Here is a 27731-nt window from a genome sequence, read left to right as displayed (position 1 = left end):
GAATAATAATACCTGTGTAAGAGTCAAAAAATCATTTAGTGAACCATTAATAAGTAGTTGGGTTGCTTGGGACTGGTCCTACATTCAGGTATTAGGTGCTTTGTTCCATAATCTTTGTCTTACCTACTGGCAAGAATTAAGGCTTTAAATAATCTTCAACAACTGTTTTAATGACCATAATGATGGAAATGCTGCTCCTTTTTGTTTAGTTTTTTTTTTTTCTTAAAGTCCCAGCTTAAAACACAGACTTAGAGCTGGAGCAACTCACTTATAAAGTTTAATAAATATAATAATAGCTAACATTTATATAGGCCTTTAAATATATTATCACATTTGATTCTCACAAAAAAACAAGAAAACACAAAACACTGTGAGGTAGGTGTTATTATGGCCCTTATTTTCAAATTGAGGTTGAGAGAGGTTAGGTAACTTTTCCAGGGTTACGTGGATATATATATTGGGTACATATGGGCATACACATCTTTAGCAACATAAAACTCAGTTCTTCCTGATTCTCAAATTTTATTTACTATGCTTCATATTTTCCTCAGATAGCCTCTAAGGTCATTTCTAATTCCAGATCTAGTTTCCTGATTTTGGGGTTACAAGATTATTTGTTACTATGTTTTTAACAGATGACGGAATTAAGTCTAAAGGATTAGTGGAATAAATTACCTTTGTTAACAGCTGATAAAATCGAAGCTTGGAGATTAAGCTCAAGAGCTTGTCCAAGTTTTCCAAGCCAAGAGTATTTGAACTGTTTTCCACATTCCTATTTCATCTTCTAGAAGGGGCATTTGGGGGTTCTTAACTTTTTTGTGTCGTGGACCTCTTGGCTGTCTGGAAAAGCCTATATGCCCCTTTTCAGAATAGTAAAATGCTTAAAAAAACAAAAAAGGAAATTATATTGAAATAGCTATCAAATCATTTAAAATATATTAATGGAAACCTAGGTTAATAATGCCTAAAGTAAACCAATCATTTTGCCAAGAACACTGAAGCTCTGAGATTATGTAACTAGCTAAAAAACCACAGCTGGACCTCATCAGGTGCAGAGAAAATAAAGAAGCCAGTTCAAACCCCGGCTTCCACCCTCCGACCTTGGGCGGCGCGCTGCGTAGCCCTGGGCCTCGGTTTCCCCCTCTGTAAGAGGCGAGGAGGACTAGCGGAGATGCCCCCGAAGCCGAGCTCTGGATCTAGCATCTCCAGCCCTCCTAGCTAGTACGTACACAGCCAGGGCTGGAGACACAGGAAATCACGCCCAAGGAGAGCATCCCCGAAAAGCACATAAATAACAGGTGTGACGGCCTGGACGTCAGACCGCCGGAGGCTTGGCAAGGCAGCCTACGATGCTCCGGCCTTTCGGGGTCCAGAACCTTAGAAAGGAGAAAGCAGGGTGCCAAAGCAATGGGTCAAGGTAGGAGAGAAGGGAGACCCGCAGCAGCTCCGCTGCGAACGTCCCCCCCCTCCCTCCGGGGGCCGGCAGCGTCGGGGGGAAGCCTCTCGGGCTCCACCAATGAGGGTGTTGGAGGAGGAGCCTGCGGCCTCCCACGGAGGCGGGGCATACCCCCGCGTGGGCGGGTCTAAAGTCCGGGTGAGCCTGCTCGGGAGGGCGGGCAGGGGGCGGGACGCGGAGTTTTCTCCCCCCCCCCCCCGCCTCTCTCTCCCCCTCCCCCTACACCTTCCCGGAGCAGCTGCGGAGACGCGCAGGTGGAGACAGCGCGCCCCGCCGGCGGGGCTTCGGCCTCGGGAGCCGCGGAGATGGCTGCGGGGACCAGGTTGGAGGATGTGAGTGCGCGCGGGGACGGCGCGGCCAGGGGCTCCCGGCGCGGCGGGGCGGGGCCTGGAGCGGCAAAGCTGCCTTCCTCCCCACCCCCTCCCCGTGCCCCACCCCGCGCGGGAGCCTCGGAAGGGGGTCGGGGGCAGGGGAGAGGAGCCTCCCGGGGAGGACTCTCCGCCGCGGCGGTGCGCTCCGGGAAGCAGCGACGCGCCCGGACGGGACACCTGCAGTGGCTGCGCGCCCTGGGGAGGGCGCCCTGCAGCAGCCGTGCGCCCCGGGAGGGGGTCACCCGCGGGGTCTGTGGGTCCCAGCGAGGGGACGCCGGCTTGGGCCCCGGGCGGCCGGCGCGTGCGCGTGGGTGGGCCCCGTGCACCGCCCCAGGTGCGCCGCCGGCCCGGCTCCATCGCAGGCTGTAGCTCGGAAAGCGACGCTGCTGCTAGCCCCGGAACTCGGCGCTTTCACGTGACTGCGGGCCGGCCTTCGCAGCCGCTCCGGGTCGCCCGGGGCCCGGTTTCGGGCAGAGGGGCGGCCCCCGGTGAGGAGCCCCGCCCCGGCGCTGCCGCCGCGTGAAGCCTTGTCATCGTCGCCGCCGGGAAGCGCCGACTCAGGGCTCCGGCTTGAGCCGGAAAAAGCCGGGTGGGGAGCGGGGTAAAGCGGAGTCCCCTAGTGTGGGGTGGCCCCGAGTTGTAGCCCGACGAAACCAGGAAGTGTAAAACAGCAGCAAGACCTTAGGGGTCTCTGTGATATTTACCGTGTGCCACTGATAGACTAAGCTGAAGCCCTCCGCAACCCTCGGACATAAGAATCTGTCATCTCTTATTAATGGGGAAATTGAGGGCCGGAAGGTGTAACTGATTTACCCACAGTAATAAGCATGAGGTAGAAATTGAACTCTGGTCTTCCTGATTATAGGTCTAGCCCTCTATCCAGCCCACCCTTTTCTGCTAAGAGTGCTACAGTTTCTTGTTTTTGTTTCTTCCTTGTGAAGGCATAAACTAAATCCCAGAGGGATACGACTTGCTTGTTTTATTTGAAAATTTGTCTTTCTCACTTAGCATTTAAAAATATATATGTATCCCTCCAATTATATGTAAAACATTTTTTTTTAACTTTCTAGATTAAAGTTTTGAATTCCAAAGTTTATCCCTCCTTCCCATCTTGCAGGGAGGTCTAGTCCTGTAATTTGGTAACTTCTGGTTATCAAAAATGTACATAAGTGCATCATCTGTAACTAAGAGCTCTGAGTAGTTGGCATTTGCCCGTGGTAAAATACTTAATATATGTTAGAAATAAGAGTTGAACCCAGATTTTCTTGTCCATGACTTGTTCTCTGTTAAATCGGTATTTCTCTCTAGAATTCTTTACTGTTATTGAACTTTTCATTTGTTTATTCTTCCACTGCTAGTTTTGATGATAACCCTTTCAGAGTAGGAGACAATTTCTTTTTAATAAGCCTCCAGTAGTTGAAACTAAATGGTTTTTCAGGAAAAAAAAAATATTCTTAGAATGGAGTAATGTATATGTATTGAACACCTTTTCAAATTTCATGTTATGTAACAGGTTTTATTCATATCATCCAAGAATGTACTAATTTTTTATTTTTCCCCCTTTAGGGTTCATTGGATCTCACACAAAGTATAGAAGATGACCCCCTTCTAGATGCTCAGCTTCTGCCACAACATCCCTTGCATGTTCATTTCAGACCTAGATTCCATGCCCTTCCTACTGTCATTATAGCAAATCTCCTCTTGTTAATACATGTAAGTCTTTGGGAGTCTTTTTATTTGGAGTGTTTGACAGGACAAAGGGTACTAGGCTCATTAAGGACTATGTCATGACAAAGCAGTAACTTTTCTTGCTTCAGCTTGTGAACATTGGATAATCTGAATTGGAATATGTAATATTTCTGCTGCAAAGTACATGACTATCAAAAGAAATATAGCTTGATGTTTAGAGAACTTCTTTAGAGACGGTCTCTATTAGAGGTAGGCATCTTTGAAGCTTACTATACTGACTGATTCTAAGGAAATCTGAAGACCTCATGAACTTTTAAGAATAGAAGGTTCACACTACATAGAATTCCCAATCCCTCTATTTTTGGCCACCTACAATTTTAATTTCCTTCACAGGTTAATTGTACACTATTTCAAAGTCCGATTCTTCTTGTACAACAAAATAACTGTATGGACATGTATACATATATTATATTTAACATATACTTTGACATATTTAACATGTATTGGTCTACCTGCCATCTGGGCAGGTGGGGTGGGGGAAAGGAGGGGAAAAATTGGAACAAAAGGTTTTTCTATTGTCAATGCTGAAAAATTACCCATGCATATATCTTGTAAATAAAAAGCTATTAAAAAAAAAAAAAAGAATAGAAAGTTCAGAACAAGCCCCAATCTTCCATTAGTGGAAAGATTCCTCGTGGAAATTCTTTATAATAGTGAAATCACAACTTTGGAAAAAAAAAATGTACACTCATACATACACATATGTATATAAACTAGCTCCCTAAAAGCTATTATTTGTAGTGCCAGTTGCTGCCCCAAGTGAAGAACAACATTAAAGTATCTGCTGGGTCATAGAATCTACATGAAAACACTTAACACAGTGGAACTAAAATTTGTATTTCCTCGTGGTGCTTGTGGCAATGACAATGGTCAGAAGAATATTAGTTACTCAACCTTTTTGGCTGTTTTAAATATATTCAAATGAGTTGATGAATTATTTTGATTCTTCAAAGACTTATTTTCCTCTTATGTACTAGATTAGGGATTCTTAACTTTTTTCTGTGGTATTAAGAACCCTGGGACTAGATGATGAGAATATTTGTCTTGTTGCAACTAGAGAACTAGGTATGTGGGTGTTAAATTATAGAACTGAGTACCTGAACATCAGGTGGTTTAAATTTTTCCTTTTACCCATTTGAAAATGAGTAGAGGGGCAACTAGGTGGCTCAGTGGATAGAGCACCAGCCCTGAAAAGAGGACCTGAATTCAAATCTGGTCTCAGACACTTAACACTTCCTAGCTGTGTGACCCTGAGCAAGTTACTTAACCTCAATGGCCTCAGTGCAACAACAAAAAAAAGAAAATAAGTAGAGAGGGGTTAAACTAAATCATAGTCATGTAGGAATTTCCTTAAACTATTTCCAAATCCTAAAATAATCTAACTTTATGGTTCCATGTCATGCTGCTTAATTAAGATAATTTTAAATTAATTTTATTGAAATATATATTGATATATAGTAACATATACCATAATTGATTATAGTCTCTTATTGACTAATTTTATTAATTGCCCAGGATGAATTTAATGTCTGTGAGACTCAGTTTTTTTCAGCTGTGGATTAGATGTGACCTTTAAGGGTCCTTGCAACTATAAATTTGTGATGCTATGAACCCATGAAGAAAAAGTGCTTTATAAGTGCTTCTTCCCCCCCTCCTTTTCTTTTTCTGACAGACATTTTTCTTATGGCATCCTTTATACTATTTTTCCCACAGAATTCCTTATTTGTACTGTGTTGTTGCTACTTCATGCCCACTGTGTACCTTCTCCATTGTCCTTTGGATGATCGTAGCTTTATAGCTTAGTGATATAGTGTCCAAATTTAACAAATTTGAAAAAAAAAATTAGAAACATAAAAACCGATGGTCTTGGAATGTTATCTTTCCAGAGTTAATATCTCGGACAAAATTTGAACCCTGGTCCTTTTCAGTTTCAGTTCTTTAGAGACTACTGATTTGAGATTATACAAAATAGTATAGAGTATAAAGTTATTTTTATTTTAACAATCACAGTTTGGGAATAAGCTTTCCTACCTAGATGATTTGGAGTGCCACAGGCTCAAAATAGATAGAAAACATCAGGCCATCCTCAGCAACGAGATCAACCAAATCATTTCTAATGGAGCAGTAATGAACTGAACTAGCTATGCCCAGAAAAACAACTCTGGGAGATGACTAAAAACCATTACATTAAATTCCCAATCCCTATATTTATGCACACATGCATTTTTGATTTCCTTTACAAGCTAATTGTACAATAATTCAGAGTCTGATTCTTTTTGTACAGAAAAATAATGTTTTGGTCATGTATACTTATTGTGTATCTAAGTTATATTTTAATATATTTAACATCTACTGGTCATCCTGCCATCTAGGGGAGGGGTGGGGGGGTAAGAGGTGAAAAATTGGAACAAGAGGTTTGGCAATTGTTAATGCTGTAAAGTTACCCATGTATATATCCTGTAAATAAAAGGCTATTAAAGAAAAAAAAAAAATGAAGAAAGATAAAAAAAAAAAAAAAAATAGATAGAAAACAAGCCACGTGCAATTCTAGAATTACAGTGCATTGATTTAATAAACTTGTGACCAAAATCATATTAGAATATAAAATTCAATTCTCCTATTCTTGCTTTCTAAAAAAAATGAAAACAATAATTAAATGTAGGACCCAAAAAGTGATGTTGCATTTAACTTCAAAGTCCTAAAACCTAATCTTGATCGTTTTTTTTCCTTTTAGGTTGTATTTGTTGTTTTAGCATTTTTAACAGGTTTGCTTTGTTCTTATCCTAATCCAAATGAGGACAAATGCCCAGGAAACTACATCAACCCATTTAAAGTTCAAACTGTGATTATCCTTGGAAAAGTGATTTTATGGGTCCTGCATATGCTTCTTGAACGTTACATCCAATATCACCATAGCCAAGTGAGAAACCAAGGCTACATCATCATCTATAGATCTACGAGACACCTTAAAAGACTGTCATTAATGATACACTCTACAGGTGAGTTTGCCTGCCTCTCGTCTTTTTGTAAGTCTTTGAAAAAAAATACGGTTTTGATGCTGTAGGTTTTCCAGACCACGATCCTTCCCCAGTGTATTCTCCTTTGTCTTTTTCTTAGTGAAAAGGGAAAGCAGCTAGTCTGTGCTGAAGGACAAGATGTGCAACATTTTTCATCTGGAATGTCTCAGCTCTCTACTGAGAAGAGGCAAGTCTTTAGTACCTGTCCTTCAGAGTCAAAGTTTTTCGTTTTCTAATCTGAGTTCAGCAGCTTCTTTATATTGTTTTTACTTCTGTTACTATCGTTGTTCCTGTCTTCTGTCTGAGTTCTGGTTCCCCTCCCTTGCTCTGCATCAGTTTATGCAAATCTCTGCATTTTCATGTCCCTTATTCCTTAGGGTGCAGTAATGTTTAATTACAGTCAGAACAGTTTTTTTCATTCTCTCACTTTTTTTTTTTTCCCCTCTCTTTTCTGCCTCCTAACTTAGGTAAAAATGGTGTGAGGATCTCAAGCTTTATATTGGGTTTGCAAAGATTTGCTTATTCCAAATCCTAAAATAATCTAACTTTATGGTTCCATGTAATGCTGAAAATGTCAGATGATTCTGAAAGGCAGAACTATATAAGGTTACAAAAAAAATCTCCTTTTGTTTCTGTAAACTTCTAACTGAACCTGACATCAGAGTGCTGGATTTTCTTTTGCTGGGTAGGATGGATGAGGTAGGAATTATATAGTTCTTCCCAAGTCATTCTGGTTTGTGGGTCACCTTTACATAGTACTTCTTAGTTTAGGAGAAGCTTTTCTTGCAGTAGTATATCGGGATGAGTTACAAGTATTGTCTTTCTTTTTCATTTGTAACGACAAGGAGAAAACGGAAGTGAGAGTGCATTTTCACTGACTTGAAAAACTTAATTTAATTTTAAAAATAAGAAATTAGTGGGCTTTCAAAAATTTTTAGGGGCTAACTTAGCAAATCAACAAAACCCTGAATAGTTAGAAAATTTTGCCCAATGACTAAACCTTAAGAGCACTTGAATATCTCCAAAAAAACATTTGTGTCCCTATATTTCAACATTTCATTGAACAAGAATTTGTTAGAAAGCTAATTTTTGGAGGTCGATGGTCTCAGTATACAAAAGTGGAGCTTGGAAAAAAAATCTGTCCTTGAACAACCAGCAAAACATATTAACTGCCTTTTTTAGGGTAAGTGCTGTGCCTTCACCTAAGAAGAGATAGGAGTTAGAGGAGGTAAATTATTGCTTTTTGACTATTCTTTGGAAATAAAAAGCAAAAACTACTTTTTTTTTTTTTTTTAAGCAAATAACTTTTTCTTCAGGAAGTAGCTACCTCTGGCAGTTCTGGTCAGACATTCAAGTACAGTGAGGCTTAGAATAGGAAGTGAGGGAAGTGTGTGGTGATCAAGATACAGTTCTTTATCATTTTTGTACCTTGGATCCCTCTGGCAATCTAGACAAGCTTTTGGACTCTTCTCAGGGCCATGTTGTAAAACAGAAGAAAATATGCTGCGTTTTAGTAAAAATATACTACATTTCAGTTAGAAGTTGGTGAAAAGGAAGATAAGTTTTTTCCCCCGTATTAGCATACAGACTCCCTGGAATAGATGTTTTAGATCCTTCTAAAAGAGGATAGTTAATGCTATCCCTATGCATTTCTTCCTTACAGCTACCTCTTAGAAATTTCTACTTTCCTTAAAAACTCAGCTCAAAAACTATCCCCTACATGAGGCATTTCCTGATTTTCTACCTCCTCCCTTCTTGAACGTATTTTGAATTTCTTTCTCTCTCTCTCTCTCTCTCCCTCTCCCTCTCCCTCTCCCTCTCCCTCTCCCTCTCCCTCTCCCTCTCCCTCTCCCTCTCCCTCTCCTCTCCCTCTCCCTCTCCCTCTCCTCTCCCTCTCCCTCTCCCTCTCCCTCTCCCTCCCCCTCTCCCTCTCCCTCTCCCTCCTTCTCTCTTCGTCTCTCTCTCTCTCCCCCCTCACTTTTCTGTCTGTCTCTCTTTCTCTCTCTTATTCTCTGTCTCACTTTCTTTGTCTCTCTCTGTCTCCCTCACTTTTTCTCTTTCTTTCTGTCCCTTATCTTTTTCTTTCTCTCTGTCTCTTTGACACTCTTTCTCTTTCTGTCTCCCTTTTTCTCTTTCTCTCTGTCTCTCTTTCTGTTTCCCTCATTTTTTCTCTTTTTGTCTCTGACTCTCTCTCTTTTTCCTCTTTCTCTCTCTCTCTTTGACTCTCTCTCTGTCTCCTTCACTTTTTCTCTTTCTGTCTCTCACACTTTCTCTCTCACACACATTCATTCTTCTGTGTGTGCCTGTGATTACTCCTGATAGACTATGAACTTGAGGCCAGGGACTGTTCATTTTTGCCTTTGTATTGCCATCAGTAGCACATGTTTGGTCCTTAATAGATGCTTATTTATTAATAATTCTTTCGACTTCTTCTGAATCTCAGGTTAACAAAGGGTTTCATGTGTATGACAGTTGGCTTTTCTTCATTGGTTTGGGGATTGAAATGAAATTAAACTGACATGAGTTTAGGTTATTTGAAGTCTTACTCTGGGAGAATCACATGTTTATTTCTTAGTTTCTCTATCACAAACCATCCTAAAGTATTTTTAATCCAGATTAAAATTGCTATTTTAGAACATGTGAGAACACTGTAGCCACAGAACTGAATAAAGATAAATGATTTAAAAGAAAAGATAATGTGAGGAAGTGCCATCTCTGAGAGGCCTTCAGAACCCATCCTGATCTGTGGATGTCAGTGTCCCAACCCTTCCGTGGGAATGAGACTTGGAGTTTAAAAAAAAAAAAGTCCCCATTGTTCTGTGGGGATACAAAATGATGAAGTCTCCTCTGCCTTCTACCTCTCAAAAGGGTAGATTCTAGGGGGGACCTTAGATGAATTCTTGCACAGCATCCTTTGGCCACAAGGAGCCACTGGAGCTCCTGTATTAATACTGCAAGAACAGTGAACTGGAAGAATTCTACTAACAAAACCAGACTATCCAATATTAATCCAGTAATGCTATTTTTAATTTAACTTTTATTTTATTTTGACTTTTTAAAAATTAACAAGCATTTATTTACTCTTCCACTTAAAAAATCATTTTTTATCCTATTTTTCTCCCTCCCTTTTCCCAGAGAGCCATCCTATATTACAGTAGTTTTTAAAAGGAAAAAAAAAAGTTGAGAAAAAAGTTGGCAAACAAATCAATAAATTTTTTTAAAGTCTGGAAATATATTAAATGTCCCACACCCATGTCCTCCTCTTTTTACAGAGGAAGGTATCTTTTTATATCTTTTCTCTGAAGTCAAGCTTTTCCCCCCTTTTAAACAAAGCCTTTCAACACACATATGCACCGTTGAAACAACAAATTTCCACATTGGCCACAATGGGAGATGTGTGCCTTATCCTATAACTTATAAGACTCCATCACTTCTCTGTCAACATGAATATCATGCTTCAGTAGTCCTCAGAATTGTAATTGATTATTGCATTTTTCAGAGTCCTCAAATCCTTCACAGTTGTCTAGTGGGTGGTATTCTCTTAGGCTACCCACAAAATTATTTGGTTTTTAAAGTCATTGAAACTTTATAACAGTAGTACAGAGTTGCCACCTGTGAATATTGGATTAAGAACTGACTAGTTTAGAAGCAGTTTCAGTCATTTAATTAACCATCATGGGAAAGTGGGAAGGAAAACGGAGGTTAAGTGACTTTCTTGGAATTATAGCTAGGATCTGAATTCAAAACCCAGGTCTTCCTTACTCCACACTCAGCCCTGTAACTAGATTCCACCTCTCGCAGATGCTTTGCTAGACCAGAGGTTCTTAAATTGCTGTTGATGAATTTTTTTAAAATTTCATAATTGTAATGTTTCTTTTTCTAATCTTGTGATGGTTTGTTTGTTTTTTTTTTTTTTTTTTTAATTTAATGTGTTTAAAAACATGATCCTGATTGGGGGGAGGGAGGGAGCAAAACATTTCCTCAGCCTATCCCTAGCGCGCACACACAAAAAAGATATAAGAACTCTTGTTCTAGACTAGGAATTGTAGTATGTCCTAACATCATATATCTCATTCTATTGACATAGGTAGAGGCAACTTAGTTAAGTAAGGGTCTTCTAAACCAGAGCCTTCTTAAATGTCACTGGTCGGAATCCCAAATTAATTTCTCTCAGCCATATGAATTAGAATATGGCCACTTAATTGTGCTTGTTACTGAACAGAGAAGTGAGTTTGGGGCTCTTTATTGTTATAAATATCAGTGAAATTATGTGTCTTCATATCTTAAATACATTTCACTTAGTCAAATGGAGTAAAATCAGACAGTCCTATGGAGTAGCTGAAGAGTTTATGGAGAAGGCCACTAGGTAGTGCTATGATCTTATGTCATTTTTGAAATATATTTGCATCTTCTTATTTGGTCCCTTTTCTCTGAAATCATACTATATTATATAGTCTTGTACAGTAAAATTGAATTTGTTATACAACATTTTTTATTGTTTTTCATTATCACTTTAATTTGTAAATAAATTCTTCCCTCTTAACCTATCCAGTAAGTTAGATTTTATTAACAGATTTTGAAAAGAGGGAAAAGCCAAAATAACATATTTACCATATCTGAAAGTATATATAATATTTCACTATAGTTGCCCATGTCTTCCTAGAAGAGAGAAAAAAAACTTTATCTCACTCTTTTCTAAGGCTAAGCCCAGTCATCATAATTACACAATGTTCAGTGCACTTTTTTTGCACTTTCATTGTTGGAGTCATTTTATGTATCGCTTTCTAGATCTTACTTGTTTTACTCTTCATCACTTTGCAGAAGTTGTCCATGCTTCTCTAAAGCCTTCCAATTCATTGTTTCTTCCATCTTTCCAGTATACCATTATAATTCATGTTCTGTAATTGTGTAGTATTTACTCAATTGATGACCTCCATCTTTGTTACCATAAAAAGGATTTCTGTTATAAAACATTTTTAAAAATTAAAATTCATTTGAAATTCGTATAGTATTTATAATGGTAAAGTCATGTTATCTATGCAGAACAGCTTTTCTCATTTTTTAAAGCTTTCCTCCCCCAATTTTATAAGTATAGTTGTTTTGAGACCAAGTACCAATTAGGTTTCCCCAAAGCTGATTTACTAGCAGCATGATTTGGGGGGGGGGGGGGGGGGAGGGGGGGAAGGGGAAATGGAAATGGAACTTGTTAGAACAGAGCTAAAGTGCAAAGTGACTTTCATATGTAATTTAAACTTGGCTTACTGGTTCATAGTCATTTTGCTTGCACCAACAAGTAGGAGATCCCTTCTCTTCCTTGTACTAAGCAAACATTTTCCAGACCTAGAAAAACATTAGTGAAAAATAGTAGGAAGAGAAGGGACTTGGAAATTTCCTCTTTATACATTTTCAGTGGTTGCCAAGTTCATCAAATTAGTGATGCAAAAAGTAAGCTTAAAAACAACACTGAAAAAATATGCCATAGACTTATTGAGAGAGTATCACTATGGACCAATGATTAACGAAGAAATGGCATTCACCTAAATGAGCTACTTAAGCCATTGCCAACCTGGATATGTTGTCCTGTATAAGAATATCTATGTAAAATGTGTAGTGCTATTAAAAAAAAAAAAAAAAAAAAAAAGGTATATTAGTGTCATCTTTTTTTTTTTTTTTTAACTGGATCATTTTAAATATGTAAAGGGATTTTGCTATTCATGGGAATGCCATTTTGAAATGTTTTTTTAAAGCAAAGAATCTCTTGTTTTTTATGTTTAGTTTTATACAAATTGGATTTACTTCCATTATGTACAAAGTATTATGAGTTTTGTTATCTTTAATATCTTTAAGTGTCTAGCAATAGCTGAACTTAATAACGATAGCGTTTAAAGACTATAAAACTTTTTATCCATTATCTTGTATGGTCCTTACCTACCATGCTGTGAGGTAGAGTATTGTTTTGTTTTAAAGATCCAAAGGGTTTAAGGTGATTTGCCTGTGGTCACAGAGCAAATATCCTAATGTGGGATTAATCTGACCCTTACCATGAGTCTCTCTTGAATTTTGAGCTTTTCTCAGAAAATCAGTGGCCTTGACCAGATGGCCTGAGCAATTGCACCTACACTGTTTTGCTTGTGGCTACCACTTGTAACTACAATGCTGGAATGTCCTTGGGGCTTTCAGGTGATGTTAAGAAACTTGTTCTGCCTTTGAGAGTAAGACTTCTCTTTGGTTTTTTATCTTCATCTTTGTTATGTCTGTCATTGCTGTTGCTTCCTTTTTTGTAACTCTTTGGCTTGTGTTCCTTTTGTCAGGCAATGCCTTCCTGCTCCTCATCCTGTGTATCCAGCACTCCTTCCCTGATCATGGTCCCCTCTATCTCGACCTTATTCTGGCAGTCCTGGCCTTGGAACTGATCTGTTCCCTGATATGTCTAATCATTTACACAGGTGAGAATTACCCATTTTGTCTTTCTACTATATCTGCCCTTCCCAGTACAGGCTCTATAGCCCTATATTTTTCTATTACAGTTCCATAATTCCATTACAATCAGATTTCAGATCTTTTTGTACCCCAGAGAATTCATGCTAGAAAGAAAGTTTTAAAATATAACGAATGTCGGAAAGCATAACTTAGACCTTCCTCACTGGAAGATCATATTAGAAAGAGAGCCTATAGAAAAAACATGTGCAATATTGTTCAAACAACACTGAATCCTCATTATACATTGGAAATTCATATTGAAAAGAATTCAGAGAAATGTAATAAATATAAGAAATATTTTTATTCACAATACAAATTTCACTTGGTATTTGAAAATTCATACTAAAGAAAAAAAAGTCATATATCATTTTTCCATATCTCGTTGAATTAAATGTATTACTTATAAATGTTGTTATAAAATGTAGTAATTTTTGCTTTGTTTATTGATTTTTATTGTAACTTCTTTATGGAGTAAGGAAATTCACGTCATTCATACTACTGTTCTAAGTAATAAAGATAATTCTTCTGGGGGAAAAAAAATACAACACGAAATAAGTAATTCTCTGCAGCTGTGAGCTCAAATTGACTCTTAGTGCCTGCTTTTTTGGTGCCCTTTTTGAAACAACAGGAAAGTTGACTAGTGATTCAGAACTAGGTGTAAATGTGAGCTTTTGTTGACTTTAAAGAAACTTTTTAGAAAATCAGATAATATATTCATCAAATGTTTAAATGGAAAAAAGATAAAGTGAAATAAGTTTCATGTATAAATTTGTATTTAATTTTAATTTACCATTGGGTGAGATATATCTATTAATTTTTGTTTTTATATCTTCCTTAAATTAGTTCTGAAATTGTAATTAAAGGAAGTTTTGTATATTTATATGAAAGGTAAATTATAGCAGTGCTTTTTTGTGATATTTTATTTTTCCAAATACATGCAAAGAGAGTTTTCAACATTCACCCTTGCAAAACCTCGTATTCTAAATTTTTCTCCTCTCTCCCCTGACCTGCTCTCCAAAACAGCAAGCAATTTGATATAGGTTAAAATGTGTCAAAACATATTTCCATATTCATTATGCTGCAAAAGAAAAATCTGATAAAAAGTGAGAAAAAATGAGAAACAACAGCAACAAAGTGAAAATACTTTGCTTCAAACCAAATTCAGTCTCCATATCTCTCTCTGGATGCAGATGTCACTTTGCATCACAAATCAATTGGAATTAGCAGTACATTTTTAAAAAATACCTCAAAAGTCCCATTTCTAGTCACTAGGATAGATGGAAACCATGTTCAATTCTTTTAAGTTTTTTATTACTTTATGGTGTTCTCCCAAAGTAGATGATGATTTAATAATAAGCATTTATAGAGGTTATAAAGATTTTGGATATATTAACTTTTTTGATCTTTACCTTGGGTAATAGATGTTATTAATATCTCCGTTTTACAGATTAAGAAACTGAGACAGGCTAATTCCTAATCAGGAACTAGCCCACTGAGGGACTCCTCAGTTGTAATAAACCCATTTCTCTCCCTCCCCCCCCCCCCAAAGAAAAAAATAGGGCAACTAGATGGCGCAAAGAAAGAAACTGAGACAAATTAAGCAACTTGGAAGAATCACACATCTACTAAATGACTGAAGCAAGATTTGACCTGAGAGATCTTCCTAACTCCATATCTGATGCTATATCCACTATGCCATCTTACTGACCCTAAACAAGCCCTTTATGATGTAGGGAATCCTACATATGCTCTGAAGATTACATTTTTAAAATGTGCTATAAAGAAATTCTGAGTTTAAAATTAGTTAGGCAACTGACTTAGATGAGTAAGAAATAACTATTGTTTTTGTAATTCTTTGCTTTTATGAAATAACTAACAACAATCCTGTAAATCACAAATTCCTCTGTGTAATTAAAATTTTTATTTGGAAAAAAAATTCTCTTATATTACCCTCTAGCATTATGCCTGTTGTGTAAATTAGAGCACACTTGTGAATTGACCTAATTTCCAAAAGGAGTGTTATGAGAGTGACAGGTTAACTAAGAAAATGTCTTAGTACCTATTTTTGTGGTGATCCCTCTGCTGAACACTGGGTAGTGGACAGAGGAGTAAGAATGTTCTCTGTCCTCATAGAGTTTATAATCCACTCAAGAGAGAGATGACACAGATGACTGACCCAAGTGCCAGATAGATCAAGGAAAAACATAGAGGATAAAATTCTGTGAGAGATCACTTCCAATTAAAGGGGAAAAGGGAAATTTCTTGTTAGTTCTTTGCTGTGGTTTGTTGTAGTTTGGCAATGCATGTGGAATCCTTATTAGAATCAGTATATAATACAATGTGCTTATTCTTGATGTATATTCTTTGATTTAGTACAGTAGTTAGCGCTTTAAATTCTACAGAGTATTTTATGTGCATTCTACTCTGAATTTCACAATTTATTATATTCTATGGGTATCATCATTCTCATTTTACAGATGAGGAACCTGAGGTGCAGAGAAGTTCATTGATTTGTCCAGGGTTGCACAGCTGCTAAGGGTTAATGGAGGCAGGATTTAGATCTAGGTTTTTCTCACTCCAAGTCCAGTCTTCAATCCATTATGCTACATTGCCTCTGTCTGCTCAGAAGTACTCTTGATGGTTTATATTCTTTTGTGAGATATTATCCAGTTGGGATGGCCCAATACTAGCGAAACTAATAAAGGGTAATCTTCATTTATACTCATAAAAAGGCCCTAGTTACCTTCTGTTTTATGCAGATATGTATGCGTACTAAAATATATATCTTATTGTTGCTTGAAAAAGAGAAAAGGGGGGAGAGGAGAGGAAGCTGGGGGTGGCAGCAAGTTGAGCAGTGGATAGATTTCTGGGCCTAGAGTCAGGAAGACCTGAGGTCCTATATCACCTCACATACATACTAGATGTGGGATTCTGAGCAAGTCCTTTACCCCCACCCCCCCCCCCCCCCCCCCCCCCCCCCTCATCTGTAAAAAGAGAATAATAATAATAGAACTTCCCTCTCAGGGTTGTTGTGAGGCTCATATGCAGTCATAATTATGCTTTGCACAGTGCCTGTCTTGTAGTAAACACTATATAAATGTTAGCTATATTATAGCTGTTATCCATCCATCATTCCCATCCCAAGCCTACTTTGAGTAAAATGATCTTGGCCTCCAGAGTAAATACTTAATTCACTTGTTTTCTGGATTAATTCTGCTCTGTATCTGACTGTTTATCTGAAATGACTGAAGCTTCTGATCTAAGTTTGAATGCAGAGTCATTTAGTTGGGCATTTGACAGGCTCTCCTGCGTTTTTCATGGCCTCCGAAGTGAGGGTCCAAGTCTCATCATGAAGCAGTGGGAAAGATTCCCAGGTTTCACATTTTAATTTTATATCAGTTTCAGAGCAGCCTTCTTCACCAGTGAAGTCAGTGACTCTGCTTTTCTCGTTTATCATTTCTTGATTACGAAAGTAGTTTCGGATTAGTCACATTTTAACTGCAGTTAGGTTTGCCCAGGTTTAACTCTTGGTGATGAGTGAAGGACAAAGGGGGTTCTGTTCGAATTTCAGTGCCTCTGCCACAGCTCTCAGAAAAATCACTCTTAGGATCACTAGCATGAATGAAATTCTCTAAGCTAAAGGAATTGCCATCATGCTAAATTTATTTAAAACAGTGCCCATTTTTCTTAAAATTAAATCTACCTAGTTTCAGCATCAGCAAGTTACTTTCTTTGTAGTCCTCATATCTCCCTAATGGAATGGCACATAAGGCCACCCAACTCTTCAGAGAGTTAATGCTTTTGAAACACTCCTCTTTTGGCTAATGATCTAAAAGAATAGTGGAAAACACCTTCTGGGTGGTCTAATTTGACACCAGTATCGTTGTAATTACATGATGTCTTTGAATTACAAAACTCTGAATCCATATGATTTACTGTTAGAAATTCAAGTGCAGGTGTTTCTTCACCTTTTTTTGTGTAATGGCTGTCTGAGAAATTCCATGGACCCCTTCTCATTTTTAAATGATGGAGGAACTTCCAATTAGAGATTAGCAATAAAAAAGACGACATTTTTTTTTTCCTCATCCAAATTCATGGACTCTCTATAAACTTAATCCCAGGTTAACAATTGCTGTAGTTAAAGGTAGGTCATTTCCACAGGACAAGTTTGACTTCCCTAAAAGAGTATTTTTTTTTTAAACCGTGACATTAATCTTATTGTTGCTGTGTATAAAAGGATTTCATAATATATTAAAACATTGCTGTCTAAGTTATAGCACTTTTAGAGAACAGGCCCCCGGGATAAAGATTCTTCTGATTATCACTTTGCTTTTTTTTTTCTTTTAGTTTAGAAATCAAATCTTTTCCCACTTAGAAAACATGTACTCTGTTGTTTGTCTTCTAAGGAGGAGTTTGAGCTTTATTGAAACAACTTTAATAAGCCTTCCAGTGTCAGCAAATTGAGAGCCTGCTTATAGTTCCTGGCTAGTTACTCTGCACCCTGTATTTCACCTGTGAGTATTTAAAAGAAAGAGGGGAGTACAGTATGTTCCTTTTTATCTGGCCTCTTAATTTTAGCTGGGCTAACAGCCAGTGGAAATTTGTGATGCCTTTGAAGCTGAAATGCATCCTCTTCAGTCTACTGACTTAACGAAAGCGTTCCTTTCTTTAATTGTAAAACTTTACACCTGTTCAGAGCAGGAAGGCTTTATATATAGTATCTTACAGATCCATCAGGTTTGACTATTTGGTAAAAGGCTTACTTGCAAAAACTGAACATGCTCAGTTCTACCTTTTCATTTCCTTGGGGATTCCATTGGCTTTAACATGTCTGTTTATTCCAGTTACATACTACAGAAAGTCAAGGATATTCATCATAATGAGGAGTGAAAACTGCCCTTCTGGCAAGTATTCCCTTTCTGGAGAAGATGAAGCTTAATTGACCCTCTTGTCTTTGGCTGTATAAAACTCCTTGCAGACATGGAGTATACAAACTCTCAGAGGTGGAAAAACATTTGTCTGTTGTCAGGTGTGAAAGCTGTAGGCATCTTTACCCTTCTGTTTGTTTTTTGTCAGTCACTGTTGGCAAGAAATATAGTAGTGGTTTTTTTTTTGGTTTTGTTTTGTTTTGTTTTTTTTTTATGCCTCCAGGACAAACACCTGTTATTCCCTTTTCTGGTCTTACCCTGGGGTCTATGGGTAGATTTCTGCTCTGGGGAGGTTCCATGAACTTTTTTGGGGGGAAAATTACACATCTTCATTTTCACTAACTTATAACTGAGTTAGACTTCCCTTCAGTTATTTTCAGAGCATCTTTTTTCCTCTCCACATTTATTTATTTTTAGTTTATGAACAAGTTTTGGTATAGAAATGTCAGGCTGCCAGAGAGATCTACGACTCCAAAATGGTAAAACCCTGCCCTTTGACATTTTCAGTCCACATATAAGTGTTGGAGAGGAGAGAACAGTGGGAATGATATAAATAAAGTGTCCAGAAGGTACAGCTTTTCATTCAAGTATTTTTAGTTTAATTTACTTTGGCTCAACAGCCTTGTTATCACTTCTGTGACTTGGACTTGATTGCCTGGAGCCCTGAGAAGCTGTGATCCAGTCTCATGGATCAGAATCAAGTTCCAAAACCAAGATTTGCTTGATGCTGGTCCTCTATCCACTTAATGTTCAGTTGAATGATTGATAGTAAATTAGCAATTGATTTTGAAAGTATAATTAGTTGGTTTGCACATTAAGTTCTCATAGTCATATGTATGACAGTCTTTCTTTGTTTTCCTGAAGTACAATAGTATATATACACATGAGTTATTTTTAGAGAGTTGAAGCTTTAGATACTTTTTAGGGAATGACACTATTTAGAGACTAATAAAAAAAAGTCTTAGAAGTGTAGCACTTTTTTTTAATAGAATATTTCTATTTTTGCTTGATTTCAGTCAAGCTCTAAAGGTTACAGAATGCTTGGGCATAATAAAAATATGATTGCTTTCATTTTACAGATGAGGAAAATTAATTGATTTGCTCAATCACATGATGAGGTTGAAACTAGAACTTGGACTTTTAGACTTGTAGCCAGTTCTTTGCTATTTCATGTGACTTTGCTTCCTAACACCACCTTTGTTTTCTCTTTGACTCATTCTTCATACTTTGAGGACATAAATCATGACATCAGTTTGTTAAATGTTTGGTGGTTTTGGCACTTCTGTGCCGTGGTTGGAGGGGCAGGACTATGAGATCTGTATAATTTTGTTTTTAAAGTTGCTTTTATGTGATGGTTTTAATATGTTCAGAAGAAATGCTGGCTTTTCCTTGAGAAATGAGCCAAAATAGAGAACTGCTTTCTAGCAGGGAGGGCTCTGCCTTGATTCAGAACCACAGAACACCCAAAGGCAAGCAGCCTCCCTTTTATACCTGCCTGGCAGAAAGGCAGCCCATTAGGGCAGCCCATTAGTACGGTGAGCTCTGGAGAGATTGAGTACTTAAAGCTCCCAGACATAACCTCACTGCCTGCTCTGAAAAATAGATACCCTTCAGTCCGAGAATGACTGAATAAATTATGGTATATGAATGTTGTAGAATATTATTGTTCTGTAAGAAATGATTTCAGAGAGTCCTGGAGAGACTTAAATGAACTGATGCTAAGTGAAATGAGCAGAACCAGGAGATCATTGTACACGGCAGCAACAAGATTATACGATGATCAATTATTTTGGGTATGGCTCTCCAGCAATGAGATGGTTCAGACCAGTTCCAATGGTCTTGTGATGAAGAGAGCTATCTACACCTAGAGAAAGAACTGTGGATCACAACATAACTTTTTCACTCTTTTTATTGTTTTCTTGCATTTTGTTTTCTCTCTCTTTTTTTTTTTTTTGATCTAATTTTTCTTGTGCAGCATGATATTTGTGGAAATATGTATAGAAGAATTGTCCATGTTTAATATATATTGGATTATTTACTGTCTAGGGAGAGGGTGAAGGAAAGGGAGGGAAAAAATTTGGAATGCAGGGTTTTGTAAGGGTGTATGTTGAAATTATCTAAATATATGTTTTGAAAATAAAAAAAAAACCTTGGGGAAAAAAAAGGATATTGAAACCACAGGGAGGTAATGTGACTTTTCTAGTGGAGTCACACAGATGTGAATATTGGGGAGGATTTGAATTCAGATCCTCTTATGCTAAAAACTGAGGCTTTTTCCATTGTACTACATTGTCTCCTGGGTGAGCCTGCCCAGGCCAGTCTCAAAAGGGGTTAAGAACTATGCGCAGGCTAAAACCCAGTGCTGAATGGCACAGGAGCCTTGACTTACTCTGTTTATTTAGCCTCCTCACATAACCTAGTCCTTCTCCCAGTTTTCATGGCCCTCTACAAGTCAGAACTCTGGAATTCAAGAAACCTGCCAGCCTCAGCCCCCCTAGTCACTGGGAGCATCAAAACTGCTGCTCCCAACTTAATTTTTCAGCCAAATTTCCAGCTCTTCTCCTCTCTCCCCCCAAAGAACCTCTTTTTCAACCATCTCAGCTTCCTTGTTGACCTCATGGTCTCTATGATTTCCCACCTCTGCTTTTGCTCATGCTGCCTACCTGGAAGGCCTCCATCTTTGCTTCAGAGTTCTCCAAGAGGCTTTCCCTTCCCTGATTTTACCCAATTTGCCAAGCCAGAAAGTAATGTTTACCTTCCCTGACTTTTGTATAGGACATGTTTTTCCTATAACATACATTCTAAACCATTTCCATATCCCTTCTTATCATCATAGTAGCTATCATGCTGTAGAAATATCTCATTTCATCCTCGAGACATCCTGGGAAGTAGGTGCTGTTATCCCCATTTTACAGATGAAGGAGCTCAAACAGTATAAGTGACTTATCTAGGAACACACAGCTAGTAAGTGTCTGAGACTGGATTTGAATTCAATTTTATTGGATTCTAGGTGCAGTGTTATTTACTACGTCTCCTAGCTGACTTTATCTCTGTTCCCAGCCCCTCTTAGTCTTTGGCTTAATGACCTTTCTCTTATATTTTGATTTTTGATTCTTTAAAATTTTTATTTTATTTTGAACTTAAGAAACAAAACAAGGATTTCTGTTATATAGTAAAGTAGAAGAAAAGATGATTGCACATGAAATTGCAAATCTATTATGTACAACTAGATGTTCTTTTTAAATATATGAAGTTAAAACTGTTTTTATTTCTTTTCTTCTTCCTTCCCCTTCTACCTCCCATTCCCCTGCACTAAAGATATCTACCATTAGACCCAAATGTTATATAAATATATGTTAGACCATTCTATACAGCTTTGAATTCTTTCTCTGGATGTAGAGACCATCTTCCTTCATATGTTCTTTGTAATTTCCAAGGTCTCCCACCTCATCCAGGGCCATCTCCAGTCATCTTTATCTCTATGTTGCCACTAAACCTGGATGGCTCCAGAGAGAGAGAGAGGGAGGCTGGTGACTTTGTACAGCCCTCCCTCATTTAAATCTAATTCACTTTGCATATTATGGCATCACTTCTATGAAGTCATGATTTGCTTTGAGAACAAAGGACAAGCAAGAAACTTTCTTATACTTTAACCTACTGGTTTACATAGATTGTAAGTTTCTTTTTTTTTTTGACCTGTCTATATCACTCATAGTACCTAGCACTGTTTCTTGTCTGTAAGAGACACTCACATTTTTTTTTTTTTAATCAAAAGGTCATATGTTCTTTATTTTTAAATTTTTTAAAAATGTGACTCAGTTATAAGAGGAAAAGAGGAGGAATATAGAAGCAATGCAACCACAAAAGATCATGATAATTTATTTTTAAATTTAATGTTCATTCTTATCTAGACCATAATAACAGTTATTGTTTTGTCATTTTAGTGAAAGTAAGAAGATTTAATAAAGCCAAACCAAGACCTGATATAATTGAAGAAGAGAACATGTATGCATATGCCAATAATAGTACCTCAGAGACTGGATTCAGGTAATAATGAAGGGAGTAATGGGAACAGAGAGAAAGAAGTATTTTCTTTGAGAATTAGAACTCTTCTTAAAAGCCAAGAAAAAATACTTGAGTATTTAGGATGAATGTCTATATAGCTGTATTTATGAAACTTGTTCTAACACCCTCATTTTGCAGACACAGAAATCTTAGATTTAGAACTTATAGACCTTTGAAATTTTCTGATACAGAAGTACAAACACTCCTGGCATTCATTGCCTGCTGCCATTATCAGATTAACATGAAATTGAAAAATATTCACCAAAACAAAGATACAGTAAAACATAATGTTAAGTTGTTTTCTAAGTCATTATAAGGCCTGTAGGGATCTTCATGTATTTTTAATGATCCTTGTTTCTACTTAATACCATTGATCTATCCAACCTCTTTTTTTTCCTCAATAGTATTTTGTTTTTCCAATGACCTATAAAGATAGTTTTCATCATTTATTTTTGTAAGATTTTGAATTCCAATTTTTTTTTCTTCCCTCCCCGTTGGTAAACAATCTGATAGTTATACAAGTAACGATCATTTTAAACATATTTCCATATTAGTCATGTCATAAAAAAATTAGAACAAAAGGGGGAAAACCATCAGAAAGAAAAAGGAAAAAAAGTGAAAATTGTGTGCTTCGATCCACATTTAGTCTTCATAGTTCTCCCTCTGGATGTGGATGACATCCCAAGTGTATTTATCCAACCCCTTTTTGCAAATGAAACTAAGGGTAGTCAGAGCAGGTGACAGAGGCAAGACCACAAATTGTATTCAATTACTGCCTCTGATGCATAGTAGCTTTGTGACCATTGGCTAGCTGTTTACTCTTGCAGTACCCCAAGCCACCCTCTAGGTTTTGTTTCTTGCCAGGTCCTAATTCTTTACCTGTATAGCATTGCAAGTTTCCACCTCAAGTTCCCCCACAGCAAAGAAATCAAAACCCGGAACCAGAACAACAAAAGCTTAGTGAGAATGACATTTTCCCAGCTCTGGTCTTGAGTGGGGGTTTTTGGGAGGGGAGAGGGAGGACGGGCTTTGGGGAACTTTTTTCATACTGGGGGAAAAGTATGAAGACAATATATGTTAGAGGAGGAAAGAAGAAACCTTTAATTGTGGGGAAAGCAATACAGTATTATACATCCCTTATGGCTCATAAAACAGAGTATCCTGTGGTGGAGCATGAAGCTCTACCATTAAGTTAGCGCTTTGATGAATTGGGAGCCAATCCCACATAATTCTATGTGTACATACAGACATAAGGAATGATGTGACAAAGCATTTGACACACTTTACTGTGTTAGATCTCAGGAGTCATTTTTAAAAATTTAGATGAAGCTATTGCTCTTAAGATAGAGGAATTTGCAAATCTACAAACTAATTCTTGGGGTTCTTACTTCTGGATTTCCTTATCAATTATCCACTTAAAAAAAAATAAGCCCTTTCATATAAAATAGCCATTACCAAATCCTTAATGTCTTCATACTTTTCTCAAGAATAATTCCTAAGTGATGAATCCCTTTGGGTGACATGTTTCTCAATGGAGAGTAGAGGTAGAAACTTAATGAACATATCAAGGCTAGTTCCATATTTCAGGAGATGGTCATGCTTGTGCCAGATATACTGATAATGGTTATATAATAGATTCTATGGAAAGAATTTCTGTGTAACATTTTATTGTTCATTATTGTTATTTTATTTATTGAATGCTTTGAGTGCAATGTTTGTGTACTATGATATTTAACTTAGTAAAACTTGGAACACTCAAATGATTTCATAAGTGATACTTTTAGGGGATTTGGTGTGTGTATGCATTGTGGTTTAGAGTGTTGGGATGTGGTTAGAGCTAAGCCATAGACAAAGTTCCAATGCTTAAGATTCATGACTTATTCTTAATTGTATCACAAGCTTAGCATATATGTGGTCATTCTTATGGGGGAAAAAAAATCAGCTCTTTATTTTTTTTTTTAAGCACCTCTCTTAATACCTGGCATTTGGAAAATTTGTTCTGTCTTGAACCAGTATTAACAGCCTTCTGGCATCTCTCTGAGAGCCCCTGATTTTTAAACCTGTAAATTCTAAGCAATCATTGAAAGTATTTTTCAAAAATATATTAATTCTTAGAATTCTCTGTTAATGTGGTTAACTGCAAATATGACATATAACCAAGATTATTTATACTCTTTGTAACTATAGAAAAAGGCAACCTTTATTTAAAAAAAAAAAAGTGGTACTAGATGGATAGGGCACTAGGCCTGGAGTCAGAAGACCTCAGTTCAGATCTAGCTTATAACACTTCCCAGCTGTGTGCCTCTAGGCAACAAGTCATTTAATCCTGTTTGCCTCAGTTTCTTCATCTGTAAAATGAGCTGAAGTAGGAAATGGCAAATTTTAGTATCTTTGCCACGAAAACCTCAAATGGGGTCACAGAGAGTCAGACATGACTATAAAATAAACAAAAATTCTTCCAAAAGTTATTTTTTTTTAATACTGTTCTTTGTGAGAATTGTTGTCCAGGTTCTCACTAAACTGTGTCAGTTCATATCAATCTTCCTATGTTTCCCTGAAATTGACTCTCATCTATCATTTTTTATGCACGATAAGATTCCATTACATTTGTCTAACACATTTTTGTTCAGCCATTCTTCACCTAATTTAGTTTTCAGTTCTTTTCCACTACAGAAAGAACTATTTAAAAAAAAAAAAAAGTTTTTTTTTCAGTTTCCTTGATCTCTGAGATTTAAGCTACATTTTCTTTAGAAACTGGTTCAAATGATTCCCTCCAGTTGCTAAATGGTCGAAAGACATGGATAAGCAGTTTTCTAAGGAAGAAATACAAGCTATCAGTACCTATGGAAAAAAATGCTTCAAATCATTAATAATTAGAAAAATGCAAATTAGAACAGCTCTGTGGTTTCCAGTCATACCTTTCAGATAAGCAGAGTTGACCTAAAAAGAAGGAAAATAACAGGGTTTGGGAAAAAAACATGTTAAGATACTGTTCGTGGAACAGTGAATTGATTCAGCTATCTGGAAAGCACTTTGTAACTGTGCCCCCAAAGTTACAGAGCTTTACAATCTGTACCATACTAGATACCCCAAAGAGATCATAAAGGTTTAATTTGCTAAATGGGACCAGAATCTTGTACTTTAAAAAGTACTTGTACTTTTTAAATCTTGTACGGAATCTAATACTTTTTAAAGTACAAACATTTTATATTTTTAGATTCTTTCTTGCAGTTTAAGCTAGCTTTTTATTATTTTGTTCATAATTAATTCCAGGTATCCTTTATCTTGATTAGTTAGGACAGTTCAATTATCTGTGGCAAATTCTGACAGTGCTACATACATGAAGCAATAGCAAACTTTATTTCAAAAGATTACATAGATTTTTTTTTTATTTCCAAGTTACTAACACCATGTATGAGTTAAGTCTTTCTTTTTATGTTTTATAACCTTTTCTGTCTTATTTATTTACAGGACTAGTTCCAGTATAGAAGAAGTAGTTGAAAAGCAAGGAGATATAATAGAATACCTGAAACGACATAATGCCCTGTTAAGTAAACGACTACTGGCCTTCACATCCCCTGATGTCACTTCTCAGTCAAATAGAGAGTGAAGTCTCCTACATTTCAGCATTTCTAGAATAATCCAAACTAAAACAGTTCACCTTGGACTTTCTAGCAAGCTTCTAGAATTCAATTAGGGCTTTTGCTGACTAATTTTTTTTGTTTTTTGGGGTTTTTTTTATAATTTATGTTGGAAACGAATTTTGTTTTTAGGTATTTGGACTTTTTCTTCAGTTAATACAGCTATAAAGCTTCTTCCATATTTGAAAAATCTGTTTCTATAAGCAATAATTAGACATATAGACTTACAGATACCCATTTTTTTTCTTAGCCCTTGACATAAGTTTGAATTGGTTTAACTACTCAATTTCTCTAAAGGTGTAATTTCAGCTTCTCCCCTATAAATACATCCAAATTAATTTAAAGCTTCTATTTCTTAACAGCTTGCTTTTTAGTAAAGGTAGTTAATCATTTCAGAATTTTCTAAATGAATGAGTTCAATATAAATGTGTTAAAATTGCTGAAGCCATTATGATTGTGTAGGGCAAAAAAGGACCCTCCGAACATTTCTATACATCTGCCTTGTGGTACTTGGCAAAAACTCAGTACACTCACAATAAGGTAGTAATTACAAAGTTTACAACATTATTTCATTGCTTTTTATGAAAGGGACCTTATGCAGCTGACAAAAGTAAACTGAATTGGTTTCTCTAGTCTCATCTTAATTAGTAATATAAAGATAAAGCTAAATTACCAACCTGACACATTCAGTTATTAGTATCTCTCTAACTGTTCAAATAGTCTATGAAGGGTGGTGATTAGTCAACTGAATTTCTCTCTGCTGGGTATAATTTTAGCTGACACATTTGCCATTGGTACATTAAATGTTTCTTTAGGAAAACCTGAATTTTTTTTTTAGGTTTGGGTGGGAGGGGGTTTTGTATTGTTTTGGTTTTTGATTGAGGCTAATCCTGTGGGTAGAAGAAGAATGGGTTTCTTCAGTGTTTTGGAATATATTTATAGAAACTTGTGTATATAATATAATATATTATGTATACATGTATATTTATCTTTATTTGAAGACTCAAAATAGTTTAATTATACATCACTTGCAAGGTGTGCAGTATTAAGCTCATCACTTTCATAACTACTTTTTAGTGAATGAAGTGATGTATCCTCTTAAGGTGATTGTGTCACCTGCAAACAGTTCAGAGAGAGAAAAAAGTGTGTGTGTATATGTGTATGTGTGTGTGTGTTGGGCTGAAAGAAAAAACTCTTGTGTAGCTTCTGACTGATTTAAGTGTGTCTGGGCCCTTTTTTAAACTCTAGATTTTATCTGGGTTTCTTGCTTTGTGTTCATCAATTTGTACCTTAGTGCCATGCCATTTCTAGGAAGTATCTTTATCCTTCATTCTAAGAAAAGCTATTAAATTCTGCCTTCAACTTTCCTACCATTCTTTAAGGTGTGTAGAAGACAGATTATTTTGCACCTCAATTTGGTGTTTGCAGTTCCATTTTAATCATTTTGTAAGAATTATGGAATGTGTTTTGGTTTAAATAACAGGTATGTTCTAGAGATTTTTTTTTAGGATACTCAGACTTTGACATTTGTGTGTGTGTGTGTATATGCCTGTCTGTACTTTGTTTCTAAACTGAATAATAAATTCTTTGAATTGTTCAAACAATAAATGCTACTGAAAAAGTTGACAGCTTTTGTGTATATTACATACTGTTTTGTTTAATGTTTGTAATTCTAATTAAGCAAATTGTAAAGGATGGTGCCCAAGTAATTGACAACTGTAACAAGATGGACCATCAGGACTCGGAAGGAAGCATTGAATGGTAACTGTACAGTTAAAATTCGGTTAAAGAAAATTGGAGCACAAATTATCTACAATACAGTGAAATTTAACTTTTTATGCCAACCTTAACCAGCTACAACTGTGGACCCCTCTTTCTCTTTCACCCACCCGCATATACCATTCTTCCTACTTGTATCCTTTTATCTTTCTATTTCTTCTCTGCCTAAGGAAGCCTCTCATTTGTTTTGACCACTGCTACCTGGTGCTGACAGCCTCTTACTGATGTCATATCTATAAAATTAA

General features: G+C 36.9%; 1 protein-coding gene across 1 annotated transcript; it reads left to right on the top strand.

Moving 5' to 3' along the window:
* Positions 1 to 1577: 1577 nt before the first annotated feature.
* Positions 1578 to 27333, top strand: TMEM192 (transmembrane protein 192). Its single transcript, XM_031941278.1, has 6 exons — positions 1578 to 1788; positions 3394 to 3540; positions 6311 to 6575; positions 12905 to 13039; positions 21946 to 22048; positions 25538 to 27333. Exons 1-6 carry the CDS (start codon positions 1762 to 1764, stop codon positions 25674 to 25676), a joined length of 816 nt encoding a protein of 271 aa, XP_031797138.1. The 5' UTR covers positions 1578 to 1761; the 3' UTR covers positions 25677 to 27333.
* The last annotated feature ends 398 nt before the right edge of the window (positions 27334 to 27731 follow it).

The sequence above is a fragment of the Sarcophilus harrisii genome, chromosome 6, assembly GCF_902635505.1.
Source record: "Sarcophilus harrisii chromosome 6, mSarHar1.11, whole genome shotgun sequence".
NCBI lineage: Eukaryota > Metazoa > Chordata > Mammalia > Dasyuromorphia > Dasyuridae > Sarcophilus > Sarcophilus harrisii.
The sequence above is the reverse complement of the archived record's forward strand: the minus strand, read 5'-3'. Positions and strand labels throughout refer to the sequence as shown.